This window comes from Podarcis melisellensis (assembly GCF_964234715.1).
Source record: "Podarcis melisellensis genome assembly, chromosome: 5".
NCBI lineage: Eukaryota > Metazoa > Chordata > Lepidosauria > Squamata > Lacertidae > Podarcis > Podarcis melisellensis.
In genome coordinates, this window is record NC_138537.1 from 89,035,022 (window position 1) to 89,050,439 (window position 15,418).

A 15,418-nucleotide genomic window follows, 5' to 3' on the forward strand; every position below is an offset into this window, starting at 1 on the left:
TTAATGTGTGATATTTTACTGTATTTTTGGTTTCTATGGAAGCCGCCCAGAGTGGCTGGGTAGGCCCAGCCAGATGGGCGGGGTATAAATAAATAAATTATTATTATTATTATTACTATTATTATTATTATTATTATTATTATTATTATTATTATTATGTTGGATGTTTCAATTTAAGAGATGTGTGTTAAGTTGAAAAGGCACCGGTAGTAAATCCTATATATTCTAAAGCACATGCCATTCCAGTCTGTTAAAAAGATGCGTTCTAACTTTTGATCAAGCGTTTGGTTTCGAAATCTTAATTTTACAGTTACCGTTGTTTTGCACGTGATCTTCAAGCATTTCATTTTTGAGAATCCCACAGAGCTCAGACAAAGTTTCTAGGTGAATTACATGGATGATCATTGGCCGCAAGACATCATATAATGACAGGCATAACTTCTCCAAAAGTTCACTGTAAGACAGAAAAACAAATCCAGTATGGACTATAAAAGATTGTGTAAACTGACACATGCATCTCTTATGACAGTAGAAAACGACACGTTAAACCAACATCACTTACAATCTGGGCCATGCCATGACTATCACTAATATCAGGAGAACTTGATCTTTTGCTTCACATCAAATGCTGTCAACCAGCACTACCAATTGTTTAAAAAGCCATAAAGGTAAAGGTAAAGGTACCCCTGCCCGTACGGGCCAGTCTTGACAGACTCTGGGGTTGTGCGCCCATCTCACTCAAGAGGCCAGGGGCCAGCGCTGTCCGAAGACACTTCCGGGTCACGTGGCCAGCGTGACATCGCTGCTCTGGCGAGCCAGAGCCGCACACGGAAACGCCGTTTACCTTCCCGCTGGTAAGCGGTCCCTATTTATCTACTTGCACCCGGAGGTGCTTTCGAACTGCTAGGTTGGCAGGCGCTGGGACCGAGCAGCGGGAGCGCACCCCGCCGCAGGGATTCGAACCGCCGACCTTTCGATCGGCAAGTCCTAGGCGCTGAGGCTTTAACCCACAGCGCCACCTGCGTCCCCCTTAAAAAGCCATATAAGCAGCTAAAACATTTTCATTTATTGATTCATTACATTAGCTTAAGTATTGTTAAAAACTCTGGCATCAGCCTACTTGACTAATAGATTAAAATTTATATGACTGAGTGATCAAGTCTGCATTTAATGTTTTGTTTCAGATGATGCAAGCAACATCATACGAGGCAGGAAACTTGTAAAAGGCGTTCCATGCTATGAGACTGGAGAGTCACTGATCCCAATATTTCAAAAAGCAACAGAGAAGGAACACTCTTCTTTTTACAATAGAAGACACTCAGCCAGCTGAGCTATATTAGGAGCCAAAGAACAGAAGCCACACAAAAGTACATTCAGCAAAAACAATCCTGATGGCTAGTCAAATCCCCATACTTTGGACCGGATCCACACTTAGGCACAGAAATCAATAGGACTTGAATTGCGACTAAGCTAAGTCCCATTGATTTCATTGGATCTACTGACTACTGTAAGCACAACCAAGTCCAGATTCAACGCTTTATGACAGGCATAGGCAAACTCCGGCCCCCCAGATGTTTTGGAACTACAATTTCCATCATCCCTAGCTAACAGGACCAGTGGCCAGGGATGATGGGAATTGTAGTCTCAAATCATCTGGAGGGCCGGAGTTTGCCTATGCCTGCTTTATGAGTTAGAACAACTGCTGCACATTGTGTCTTCAGTGTTCTTAACTGAAGGGAGGTTTTTGAGGTATATCCAACAGAATGTGCTTAAGACAGGGTTTCCCAAACTTGGGTCTCCAGCTGTTTTTTGGAATACAACTCCCACCATCCCTAGCTAGCTGGTTGAATACGCTGAAATGGCTAAATTGACACACAGAATTCGCAATCAGGAGGGGACAAAGTACCAAAAAGAATGGAGTAAATTTATGGTATATATAAGTGAGAACTGTACAATTATGAAAACGTTGGCAGGACTGAAGTAAATCTTATGTCATGGTGTAATTTTTAATGAAAGAAACTGTGAATTATAGATTGGAATAGGAAAACAGGGTGGAAGGGAAGGGCGGAAGTCAATGGCTCTACGGAGCATAAAGTAGGCTATATGTAATAAGACGTGATGTTTTTGTGGGTTGGTGTTGGTGTTCTTAAATTTCAATAAAAATCATTTTTTAAAAATAGCTAGCAGGACGAGTAGTCAGGGATGATGGGAATTGTAGTCCAAAAGCAGCCGGAGACCCAGGTTTGGGAAACCCTGGCTTGGAACATTCCTCAGAGCCTTAGACATTCCTGTGCAGACTGTCATGTGCATTTACAGAAGCCCACATGTTGGGGGACATGGGAGCGGGACCTCCAGTTGCCCCCCCACCCCCGCCCCAAGGTTTTGCTTGCATGCTGAAGCAAATGCACGAACAAGAGTTCGAGACATCCTTATGTCAACAGTGTTCGTGCAACAAAAAGCGATGTCACGTGTGATACCCACTCCAGTTTGGGTGTTGGTTTTGTGAAGAACTCATCAAACAGCTGGTGTTCATCCTGGCACACATGGACCATAAAAGCACAGCCACTTCGTACCTGAAATGAGAGTAAACAGAAGGGCAGCCCGTGTGTATTTAGAAAGAAAGATGCAAATGATGAAAGTATTTAAGTTTAGTAAATGCTATTTATATCTTTGATGGTCCAAAACACACTTCAGGCAACTCCCCGTTTAGACTGTGCATCAGCGGGACGTGTGTAAGTCCATCCTGCTCCCCTGCAGTGCCAAAAACGGCCTGTAATTTAAAAAGCAATCATACAATCTCTTGCAGCACCTTTGGGCAATTCTGATTTCATTAGCTTAGGAACACTGGGAGACAGGGACAATTTTATTTTCTATATATCAGGGTATTTTGACATGCAGAAACAGCTGCAAGGCAAACTGATCTCCAGGAAGAAGGTGAGAAGCCAGTCATTTGCACTGAAAGCTGGCTGGGGTGCAAATGCATTATTAAATATTTAGCAAACATTGCTGATTTTCTAATGAATTCGAAAGGAATCCAAGGTTCAAGAAAATGCAAGTTCACACAAAGCCTCTTACCAGAGCACAATGATCTCTGCTGTTTCGGTTAGTTAATTCTGTCACAGTGCTAGTAATACTAGGCCCTAGTAACAGCTCCCTCTGATCAAGGTAGCATTGATGGATTTCATTTAGCAGTTGCCGGTACCTAGACAAAGAGGAGAGTTAGGAAGCATCCGCCTTCACAGGAAGGTTTAATCTTAGAGCTATTAACTTATTGCTGCTTTAGATAGTAAAAACTTATGCATTCTTATTGCTGATGTGACAAATTTGTGTCTGGGAGGAACCCCTTTGGACTGAGAGTGTGGTTTTCTTTAACACTATAAGATGAAATTCCCATCTCTCTCTAGGGCAGGGTTTTCCCAATCTTGGGTCTCCTGCTGTTTTTGGACTACAATTCCCATCATCCCTGACCACTGGTCCTGCTAGCTGGGGATGATGGGAATTGTAGTCCAACAACAGCAGGAGACCCAAGTTTGGGAAATCTTGCTCTAGGGCAACGTGCCACAAGGGACAGCAGGGGTCTTATTCCTTTTATACAAAGGTAAAGGGACCTCTGACCACCAGGTCCAGTCGTGACCGACTCTGGGGTTGCGCGCTCATCCAGCTTTACTGGCCGAGGGAGCCGGCGTACAGCTTCTGGGTCATGTGGCCAGCATGACTAAGCCACTTCTTGCGAACCAGAGCAGCACACAGAAACACCATTTACCTTCCCGCTGGATTGGTACCTATTTATCTACTTGCACTTTGACGTGCTTTTGAACTGCTAGGTTGGCAGGAGCAGGGACCAAGTAACGGGAGCTCACCCCGTCGCAGGTATTCGAACTGCTGACCTTCTAATCCCTTCTGATCGGCAAGTCCTAGGCTCTGTGGTTTAACCCACAGTGCCACCCTCGTCCCTTATTCCTTTCATAGTTGCATTTTTTAAAAATACATTTAGGTAGATAAAGCTTGTCATGCAGGCGTGAGATAAGTGACGCATACTGAAATTTCCTCTTCAATTATTAAATATACAGAAGATCGATCTACCTTTGCCCTTGGCCACCTTCTCTCTTTCTGTCCCCCAAAAAGAAAAACCTACTGTAAGTAGAAAAGGAATTGGTGATTCTACTGTTACAACACACCTTATGCTGGCCCCCGACATATCAGAGGAAGACTAAATCGACTTAATATTACTGCATCAGACTCAATATTTTCAAGCACAAAACACAATCCTTGCCATTGACTTAGTTTCTGCATACTCACTCTGGCATCTTCTCAGACCGCTGCTCTATCTGCTCAATAAGTGTCTAAGGAAACAAGAAGAAAAAAATTGAGAGCATTCTGATGCTTCCCTTACACAGGGATATTAGAAACATTCAAGTACAGTGGTACCTCTAGTTATGAACTTAATTCGTTCCGCAGGTCCATTCTTAACCTGAAACTGTTCTTAACTAGAGGCGTGCTTTCGTTAAAGGGGCCTCTTGCTGCCGCTGCGCCACCAGCGCAGATTTCCGTTCTCATCCTGGGGCAGGCAAAGTTCTCAACTCGAAGTAACTCTTCCAGGTTTGCGAAGTTTGTAACCTGAAGCGTTTGTAACCTGAGGTGTTTGTAACTCGAGGTACCACTGTAGTCAGTCTGTTGGCCATTTTCCCTTTTCTAAAGAACTTGCAGCACACAGTGAATGTGAGAGTAATTCATACTTCTAGGCTTCTTCCAAACCATAGGCACACACAATAGTATCCTCAAGAACTGGATCAGGGATTTGAAGACTACAGGCAATGTCGTAGTGAACATATGTGTAAGATGTTACAGTGTTACACTCTAAGAGTTTCCCAAACTTGGGTCTCCAGCTGTTTTTGGACTACAATTCCCATCACTTTGAGCACTGGTGTTGCTAGCTAGGGATGATGGGAGTTGTAGTCCAAAAACAGCTGGAGACTCAAGTTTGGGAAACCCTGCTTGATAAGCGTTTGCGCATGATTCAATAGTGTTCTGTACAACAAAGAAAATTCCACAAGGATGACCAACCCTTCGCTTATGAGCATAATTTTGAGTACCCCTTCCATCTACCATAGTTTGGGAACTTACTCTGACTTTGGGTGCAGCAGCTCTGAACTTCACATAAAATAACGTGAAGGCATTGTCTGAATTTGGTACAGCTGAAGGGTCCTGAAAGAAAAGAGAGAGAAAGAAATGTCATTCGCAATATGAGCTTACTAAACAATAAACTATTACACAGTGACTGCAAAAACTCCATACACTGTAAAGGTAAAGGTAAAGGGACCCCTGACCATTAGGTCCAGTCGTGACCGACTCTGGGGTTGCAGCACTCATCTCACTTTATTGGCCGAGGGAGCCGGCGTACAGCTTCCGGGTCATGTGGCCAGCATGACTGAGCCGCTTCTGGCAAACCAGAGCAGCGCACGGAAATGCCGTTTACCTTCCTGTCGGAGCAGTACCTATTTATCTACTTGCACTTTGACGTGCTTTTGAACTGCTAGGTTGGCAGGAGCAGGGACCGAGCAACGGGAGCTCACCCCGTCGTGGGGATTCGAACCGCCAACCTTCTGATCGGCAAGTCCTGGGCTCTGTGGTTTAACCCACAGCGCCACCCGCGTCCTTCCATACACTGAACTGCCATGCATATAACTAGATGCCACTGGGAAAGGAGGACACAGAAGTAGTAAACTGTGCACCCAAGGAAAATATAAGTGGCATGCAGACCTCTTCAGAAAAACAGCCCTCTAGGCAGCCTCCCCTGCCAGGTTTAATTTGTGAAATTCGCATCCTTCTCGTTTGGGAAATTCACATCCATTCCAGGCAGCTGATCAGTGAATGACCTCAATGTGGGAGCCCAGTTAAAGTATTAGCATATTCCCCCTAGGCTGACCGGAGGCTGAGGTGCCTTCTCCATTGTACAATTCTCTCCTGGTCAAAGAAAATACATACAAATTCTCCCTTTTGCATATCTTCTACAGTCCTGCCACCTATCCCTAAAATAGGTTTGTTGACATTCTAATGAGTCACCCCAAACTCTTGCAGCCTGCAAGATTGCATCTTCACTGGATTCATGGAATCATAGAATCTTTAAAGAGTTGGAAGGGATCCCGAGGGTCATCTCATCCAACCCCCTGCAATGCAGGAATCTCAGCTAAAGCATCCATGACAGATGGCCATCCAACATCTGCTGAAGGAAGGAGACTCCACAACCTTTCATGTTCAATGGATTGTTGAGGAACAAACACATTGTTCAAGTTATTTACACACCACAGAAGTCCACACATCATGCAAGTGTGTGTTGGATAGGACAACTATTAAATTTGCCAAACACCCAACATGCTGCTTCAGAATGCAAAAGTGCAGCGAAGAATCACAGGGAACCAGGTTACAGGGAACCAGACAGAGGGCCTTCTCGGTAGTGGCGCCCACCCTGTGGAACACCCTCCCTTCAGATGTGAAGGAAATAAGCAGCTATCTTCTCTTTAAAAGACATCTGAAGGCAGCCCTGTTTAGGGATGTTTTTAATTTTTAATGCTGTATTGTTTTTAACACTTGATTGGAAGCCACCCAGAGTGGCTGGGGAAACTCAGCCAGATGGGTGGGGTATAAATAATAAATTGTTGTTGTTGTTGTTGTTTGTTGTTGTTGTTGTTGTTGTTGTTGTTAGAAAGGTAAATTATTTGGGAGATATTCCCAAGATATTTCAGTTCAAAAGAAACACCTACTCACTACTGATTCTTCCAACTTACCCTTTTAATTAACTGGTTTGTGAGGTTTTGTAGTGTATTCACAGTGTATGTTTTCATGAGGTGCATAGCTCTTGAAAGACATTGTTTGGACTTTGCAAAATACACAGGATAATCCCTAAAGTTTGGCTGGAAAATAAGAAAAAAACAACATTTTAAGCAAAAGCTAAGAAAAAGTGAATTGGAATGGACACAATACATCTTCATCTTTGAACTGAACAAGGTTATTTCTGTCTTGCACTAAATGCACATGTTTTAAGAATCAGGAATAACATGATTTATCCCAGGAAAAAGCAAACACTCTTGTATCAGCAGACTTGGTGTCTCAAAAGAAAAGTGATGGACTGAAAGGGAATGATATGAAGCACACTGCCTTGAAATATGCAACGGAATGAGGAACAAATGCAGATGCTTTTAGGAAACTAACCATCAAGGCTGGCAGAGGTTTGTGTGAAGAAGTTAATAAGCCCACATTCTATACCAAGGGAATTGTATTCAGAAGTTGTGTGATTGTGCTAGGGGGGTGTAGAGGAGGGGAAAGAAGAGAAAAAATGTTTGTTAATTCCTCCTCCTTCTCCTTTCTATAGCCTATCTCATGAAAAGCTGCTCTGAATGTTGGGGAAACCTCTGTAACAGCATGGGAGGCAGCACTGGGATCTACAGAGGAATTAGGAATTAGAATACCCGCTGGGGCAAAGTCACTTCCATCTACAGAATGAAGTGTAGGGATTTAATCCATAAGGATTGTCACGGAATGCATGAGGTCCCTTTTCCAGTTCTGTCACTGGATATCCTCCATTTAAAAACCCATGGGAAACAGAATTGTGCACCACGAAGTAATGTAAACAGGGACAAAAAAAACTGAGCCCAACTTACATGTGATGAAATATATGCAATACAATCATCAAGTTTAGCCAGCATAGGGATGAAACCATCACTGTTTACTGACAATGTAGGGGAATTCAGTTTCTTGAAGAGAGAAAAATAACATGTGATATAAGTATCAGTAAGAAAAACAACAAAAGAAATCTGCATTCAGTACTATTCATTTACAAGTCTTCCAATAATTAAAAGAACAATCAAGGAAACTAACATTAAGGACAAGTATTTCATCCAGTCATGTCCCATGCCTCAAGTGATGAACATCTGGGTGGCTGCATGTTCTCCACCCCTGATATATAGGGTTAGATTCAGAGTTAGAAATCAGAAATCAATGAGACTTAGGTTAGTCATGACTAATTTAAGTCCAATTGATTTCAGTGGGTCTACCATAAATATGACTAAGGCTCGTGTCACACTTTAAACCAAACCATGGTTTAGTGCAGACATAGGCAAACTCCAGCCCTCCAGATGTTTGGGACTACAATTCCCATCATCCCTGACCACTGGTCCTGTTAGCTAGGGATGATGGGAATTGTAGTCCCAAACATCTGGATGGCCGGAGTTTGCCTATGCCTGGTTTAGTGTAAGTGTATGAGTCCAGTCCAACTGCTGCTGCACTTCCGTGAGCTAAGTCATGGTTTGGCTTTGCATTATTGTTCGAGCCATAGCTTATTGTTAGTCTTTTCATTGGTTACAGCTTGTGGTTTGTCTGCAGTGAGACAAATCATGAGCTCAGGTTGGAGTAAGGTTTTTTTCCCAAGTGAAAAGAACACTCCATTGCTGTCAGCCCACTCTGCACATTCAAGCTAAGGTACGGGTTGATGTACCATTCTTCCAAGATGCAACCTATACAATTTTTCTCTTAAAACATCCTCAGAATATGTTTCTTCTCATCAGCCCATGGAACATAAATGCATTTCAAAATTATTTTCCTCAAATATCACCCACGATGCTCTATATTAATACTCTCAAACTGCAGCAACCAAAAGTTCAATGAACATGGCAAACGGTGCCAAGAGTTGGGAACCTTACCTAGTTCCTTACTATTTATACTCATCAATATCTGCTTACTTACTGTAAATTGGTTTAAAATGTTTTAAGTAAGCATTTTCCTATGCGGAATTTTCCAAACTTTCAACATAATTGTCTTTTGGCATAGTCACAGCATCAAGAAACATGAATAATGGTGGACCATTCAATAAATTGCAGTGAATTTATAGCCCCATCACATACCGATCATTCATTGCATGTAACTGTATGCATATTTTATATTTGATTTCACCCTCATAACAAGAGAGAGTGACTGGTTTAGGGTCAGCCCCTGAGCTTTAATCTGAGTGGCGATCCAAACCTTGGTTTCACTGGCCCCAGTTCACTCAACTCACTGCTATTAACTTCGGTTACTGCATTTCCTGAAGTAATATAATTATTTGTAATTGTATTATGATTAAACAACCTTCAGTCCCATTCTATAGGTTATCATTACAGTGGTACCTCAGGTTAAGTACTTAATTCGTTCCGGAGGTCCGTTCTTAACCTGAAACTGTTCTTAACCTGAAGCACCACTTTAGCTAATGGGGCCTCCCACTGCCGCTCTATTTCTGGGTTAGCGGAGTCTGTAACCTGAAGCGTATGTAACCTGAAGTGTATGTAACCTGAGGTACCACTGTATTAATGTTCTTATTGAAATTAGTCAGTTATTCTATAATGCCCTGGCCAAAGAATCTGCACTTGACAACAGTTGGGCCTAATAAACAACATTTCTCCAGTGCCCCATGGAAATTTCCTCCTTCCTTGTTTTTGAAGAACAAACATAGACAGAGGCTTAAAACCACTTTAACAGAACAATCTTATGCATGCTCACGTAGAATAAAGTTCGGTTCAATTCCATGTACACTTACTCCAGAGTTTTACAGGATTTTAACATAAGAAAGATAATTACTAATCAGAGCATGCGACTCTTTAAAGAGTCTCTAGAAAGACATGACTCTAAAGTGGAAAAAGTTTTTTGGTCCTTTTGTGTGTGTCTCAAAACAATTACTTACCGTATTAATATTTTCCAATTCATTAAAATATGACAGTTTCTGCTGGATATTTTCTGCCAGGTCCACAAGCTCTGACTGTTCAAGGAGAAATATAAATTATTTTTAGAGGCAGGTAAAAACATGGAGATACACTGTATGTCAGGAGAGGACAACCTGTGGGCTGATTATACTAAAACAATTACATACATTTTGTTACATTTTACTTGCATATAAAGGTATAAGGTGAACTTGGTGAATCAACTATTTCTATTAGAATACGCTTACATCTGAAGCCATTTGCTACAATGGGCATTCATATATTTAGGTTAAGGTAAAGGTAAAGGGACCCCTGACCATTAGGTCCAGTCGGGACTGACTCTGGGGTTGTGGCACTCATCCTGCTTTACTGGCCGAGGGAGCCGGCGTACAGCTTCCGGGTCATGTGGCCAGCATGACTAAGCCGCTTCTGGTGAACCAGAGCAGCGCATGGAAATGCCGTTTACCTTCCCGCTGGAGCGGTACCTATTTATCTACTTGCACTTTGACGTGCTTTCGAACTGCTAGGTTGGCAGGATCAGGGACCGAGCAATGGGAACTCACCCCATCATGGGGATTCAAACTGCCGACCTTCTGATCAGCAAGTCCTAGGCTCAGTGGTTTAACCCACAGCGCCACCCGCGTCCCTTATATTTAGGTTAGAAAGCATAAATTGAATTTAAAACCTGGAACTTTAGGTCAGACCTTTTTCTGGTCCAATTTAAGGCTGATATCACCCTATTAAAAAAGTTACTCTCTGCCAGGATATAATCCGTTCTAGAAAGGGTCCACTGCTCAGAAGAAAAGGTAAAACCCTGGCTTGTCAGGTGCTCTTCTTGCCACACATCCCTTGTTTCCTTTACAACTGGTTATCATAGGAATTGTAAAGACTAAGAACTGTTCAATGTCTGCTTTTTTCCTCTTCCCTCCCCATCATTTTTCCTCTTAGGTATCATGCCTTTTGGCTAAATGTGTTTAGCCTTTTGGGCTAAAGAGCAGGATAAAAAAGCTTGCAATAAATAAATAAACAATGCAGCTACAGATGCATAGGAAGCAGAAGTGTTTTTCTAACTAAGTATGAATTTACCTGCTCTTTCAATAGCTGTTCGCAGGCTTCATGCAGCGTTCCTGTCTTGGTGGAAACAAAGAGATATTGCTTCTGTAACGACTCCAAGTGCTCAAGGGCACTGTTGACATCACTCAAGATAGCATCGCATTGCTCCTCAAATCCAGACAAGTAAGCTCTTGTCTGCCTAGAGAAATCAGAACACAACAGTTACATATAGGCACACATTTATCCTTTGAACTGATAGAAAGATTCAGGATAATAGCACGGGCAACCTGTGTAGCTGAACCTATACTCTGCAGACAAGCTTCCGAGTGATCAGGTTAACGAGTGGCTATCTAAGCTATCTAACCTTATGCGCAGAAACCGGTCAACATCTGCTGGAAGCCAACACATAGCTTATTACAATCAAGGCCTGGCGGAACATACATTACAAAACAATACCAAACTCCTTTTCAACTTCTATACTTGAAGACCATACTTCATGGTATACAGAACAATTCAGGACAAAATACGTAGTTTGGGTATTGCTCTGGAGAGCCTTGAAGTATTTGATGAAAACTACATACACCAAACAATTAAGCAATGGCGTTATGACCACGAAAAACAGTGTTTGTCTCCTCACACTCTGAGACCCTGTTCTCTGGAGACCCTAGGCATAACTACTTCTTACGGATTTTATGCCAAATACCTAAAAGACCTACTACTTCCTTTGCAACGAAGAGCTTTTATGCTTTCCCCTCTGCAGTGGCCACAGGTAAAGGTAAAGGGACCCCTGACCATTAGGTCCAGTCGTGACCGACTCTGGGGTTGCAGCGCTCATCTCGCTTTATTGGCCAAGGGAGCATACAGCTTCCAGGTCATGTGGTCAGCATGACTAAGCCGCTTCTGGCGAAACACCATTTACCTTCCCGCCGGAGCGGTACCTATTTATCTACTTGCACTTTGACATGCTTTTGAACTGCTAGGTTGGCAGGAGCAGGGACCGAGCAATGGGAGCTCATCCCGTCACAGGGATTCAAACCGCTGACCTTCTGATCGGCAAGTCCTAGGCTCTGTGGTTTAACCCACAGTTTACCCGCGTCACGTGACCACAGGTAGATACTCACAAATTCCTTATCAAGTCCGCCTGTGTGCCTGCAATCAGGGAGTACCAGATTCGCTGGGCCATATTCTTTTGGACTGCCCTTTGCACAGCAAACTCCGCAAACAGATGCTGAGCAAGAAGTTAGACCTGCGACCCACGGCTCCGAGAAAGCCAAACGAGGTTCCTCCTAACGGATAGGGACAAGGACGCTACTGCCTCAGTGGCAGTAATTTCCATTTTACCCAGAAGGCTTCTTAATGAATCATCCCTCTGGAGAATAGACAGGGTGAAGCAGAACAACCGATTGCCTTGTGACCCTCAACAGCCTCACTCCTGTCCCTTTAAAATTTACCCCACTGATTTGAAATGTCTTAAATTGTAATGCCAATAAAGGTATTTGTTTTGTATTGTATTGTATTGTATTGTATTGTATTGTATTGTATTGTATTGTATCGAGTGGAATGGGAGGAGGATGAAAACGAAGGCATAGCACACACCAAAAGCACACAGGCAAGGCAGGACATTCTCATAGGATGTTTGGCAAGTTGCCTCTGTTGGATGCTATGCCTTGATATTCACAATGCAACCAGTGGGGTGGGGAGGCATATATACCTGTATTTAGCCCCTTCATCTTGATCCATCTGCGTATGGAGTTGATCAAACCATGAGAAGAACTAGAGCAAAGAAGGGAAGAGATTACTTAGGATGCTCTGGGAGAACGGCATCAATGGCATTTGGGCTGATGAAATGGGCTTATTAGGAAATATAATCCAGTGTATTGCAACAGTAGCACTGGTGGTAGAGAGAGGAGTCACTGGGTGATTCCTGTCCATGCTTCCTTACTGGATGGCAGAATTCAGAAGGTCTATTCCTAAGGTTAAAAAGTCCCTCCCAATTCTATGATTCATTCCTTTGCAATTACACAGAGGGGATAATAAAATGCTCTATTTAAAAAATAAAATAAAAGCAACTGTCGGACAAAAAAGGAGGTCCGCAGTGTTCCCATCACCAGCCACTCTCACTCAGCCCACTTTTCCTTTAGAATCTGACAACCTGTACAATGTCACCAAGTTAAGCATTATGGTCCAGCTTCTCTTCCTGGCCATGAGCTGCCAAGTACAGGCACCTCTGAATAGGGAGAGGGACACAGACAGGCCTCAGAGAAGGAAGAATAAAGCAGACATGCACAAGCATCTAAAGACAAAAGCCCAGCCAGAATTTTTGCCTATGTATTAAATAACATCACATTTAACACCTTACGTCTTGCATTTGGAATAAGATAAAGCTTGATTTTTATGTTTTGTTTCACCTGCTGTGCTGTTTCGATTCTTTCATTTTCCATACGCAACATGGAAAACCCTTTCAAGAGGATGTCCTCTGTGGATTCTGGCACCGTTGCTGTCAATGTTACAGTCAATGATTGTTGACCAAGACTGCTAAAATCTTCAATAGGAAGCTAGACACAAATAAAAAATAAAAATGAATGAGTTGAATGCCTTAAAACTGTTTTTTTTTAAGCTAGTTTCTTCATTACTTATTTCCCCCCATTGAATGTTATAACACATAGTATCATTCATTCAAAACCAGATCAGAGTGCTTTTATGTCAAAATTGTTCATTTAAACAGAAACAAATGCAACAGATAGCTTTTATTCCCTTTTCTTTTCTTTACAACCAGATGCATCTGGAGTTCTGTAGCTCTGTAACTCCACTGGAAGTTCCTCTGGAACTCCAAAGCTGCAATTTAACTTATTGATCTGTAAGCTAATAAAATATACTCTGTACTGGTGTCCAAAATCACAAACAGCTGTGCAGGACTCCAAGTTTAGATTACTTGGTTAAAAAAAGGCAGAGTGAATCAGAGCCTGGCAACATGGGATGGTCAGAATTCCACTTGGAATAGGACACTCCAGGATGCGCTTAGTACAGATTTATGAATGAGCACCCCAACTGAGGGACGCGGGTGGTGCTGTGGTCTAAACCACAGAGCCTAGGGCTTGCCAATCAGAAGGTTGGCAGTTCAAATCCCCAGGACGGGGTGAGCTCTGGTTGCTCGGTCCCTGGTTGCTCGGTCCCTAGCAGTTCGAAAGCATGTCAAAGTGCAAGTAGATAAAAAGGTACCACTCCAGCGGGAAGGTAAAAGGCGTTTCTGTGTGCTGCTCTGGTTCGCCAGAAGCGGCTTAGTCATGCTGGCCACATGACCCAGAAGCTGTACACTGGCTTCTGTAAAGGAAGAAGAGCGCCGCAACACCAAAGTTGTCCGCAACTGGACCTAACAGTCAGGGGTCCCTTTACCTTTTACCCCAATTGAGCAGGAAACATCCTGTACTGTAACAACTGCCACAACCAACATCAAATGTGCAAACAATTCTAAATTCAGAGTTATGATTAAAGCATTCTTTGAAATGTGGGCCAATTTTTAATAGAGGTGTTCATCTCCTCTATGCACAGCCTGAATTATAAGGTGATCAGGAGTGAGTCAGGTGAGGTTTTCACATACCTGAATCAGACTGTGCCATTAATGGGGTGTTGAGTCACAACTCCCTAAAGTCCAGAGCTGTTCTACAGACTTGGGTGCTGCAAAATGCTGCATTTTGCCAGTTAAAATAAAGTGATTGCTGCTTTTTAAGAAAAAAAGGAAAACCTAGCTTAAGGACCTTTACCTGGGAACACATGGAATAAATGTATTTGGGATCAGGCTGCAAATCAATTAATATGGAAGATAGGCAGCTCTGACTGAAAGCTGTTGGAACCCCTTACACTAACATGTCACAAAGACATAGAAGCCATCACGAATATCATCTCTGTTGCTGCACATCTAGTCACCAAACTCTGGCACTTTATTCTCACAGTTGTGAATAGCATGCACCTTCAGATCAAGGACACTGACATGGCGACTTGCATAGCTCCACCATATGCCAAACAATTTCCACGGCTGACTTGGAGCAATGCTTTCTCAGCTGCTCTCCCCAAAAAACCTCTCCTCTGCCCTTGATACACTGATGGCATCTTTGGCATCCTGAAGCCATAGACAAGAGGCAGTAGAGAAGCTCTACCAGGACTTTAACAACTGACACTCTCCACCAGTGCTGGATTTACGTATAGTGGTACCTCGGGTTAAGAACTTAATTCGTTCTGGAGGTCCATTCTTTACCTGAAACTGTTCTTAACCTGAGGTACCACTTTAGCTAATGGGGCCTCCCACTGCTGCCGTGCGATTTCTGTTCTCATCCGGAAGCAAAGTTCTTAACCTGAGGTACTATTTCTGGGTTAGCGGAGTCTGTAACCTGAAGCGTCTGTATCCTGAAGCGTCTGTAACCCGAGAAACCACTGTATAAGCTACCGTAAGCAAGCTGTAGCTTAGGGCCCCTCTCTTGCCCCCCCCCAAAAAGGGTAAAAAAACCTGGATGTACATATCCAAAATACAGTGGTGACCCGCAAGACGAATGCCTCGCAAGACGAAAAACCCGCAAGACGAAAGGGTTTTTCGGTTTCTGCGACGCTTCGCTAGACGATTTTCCCTATGGGCTTGCATCGCAAGA

The 15,418-nt window shown here is 43.0% G+C and overlaps 1 protein-coding gene across 1 annotated transcript in view; it reads right to left on the reverse strand.

The window, feature by feature from the left end:
- Window positions 1–15,418, reverse strand: part of COG3 (component of oligomeric golgi complex 3) — a 46,636-nt gene that overhangs the window by 24,597 nt on the left and 6,621 nt on the right. Inside the window, exons 2-12 of the mRNA XM_081911726.1 lie at window positions 13,187–13,333; window positions 12,490–12,551; window positions 10,812–10,977; window positions 9,710–9,784; window positions 7,659–7,751; window positions 6,786–6,911; window positions 5,125–5,205; window positions 4,300–4,343; window positions 3,076–3,202; window positions 2,482–2,573; window positions 315–454 (exon numbers count right to left, since the gene is read on the reverse strand). Coding sequence (XP_081767852.1) covers window positions 315–454; window positions 2,482–2,573; window positions 3,076–3,202; window positions 4,300–4,343; window positions 5,125–5,205; window positions 6,786–6,911; window positions 7,659–7,751; window positions 9,710–9,784; window positions 10,812–10,977; window positions 12,490–12,551; window positions 13,187–13,333 — 1,153 coding nt within the window. The remainder of the gene's footprint in view (window positions 1–314; window positions 455–2,481; window positions 2,574–3,075; window positions 3,203–4,299; window positions 4,344–5,124; window positions 5,206–6,785; window positions 6,912–7,658; window positions 7,752–9,709; window positions 9,785–10,811; window positions 10,978–12,489; window positions 12,552–13,186; window positions 13,334–15,418) is intronic.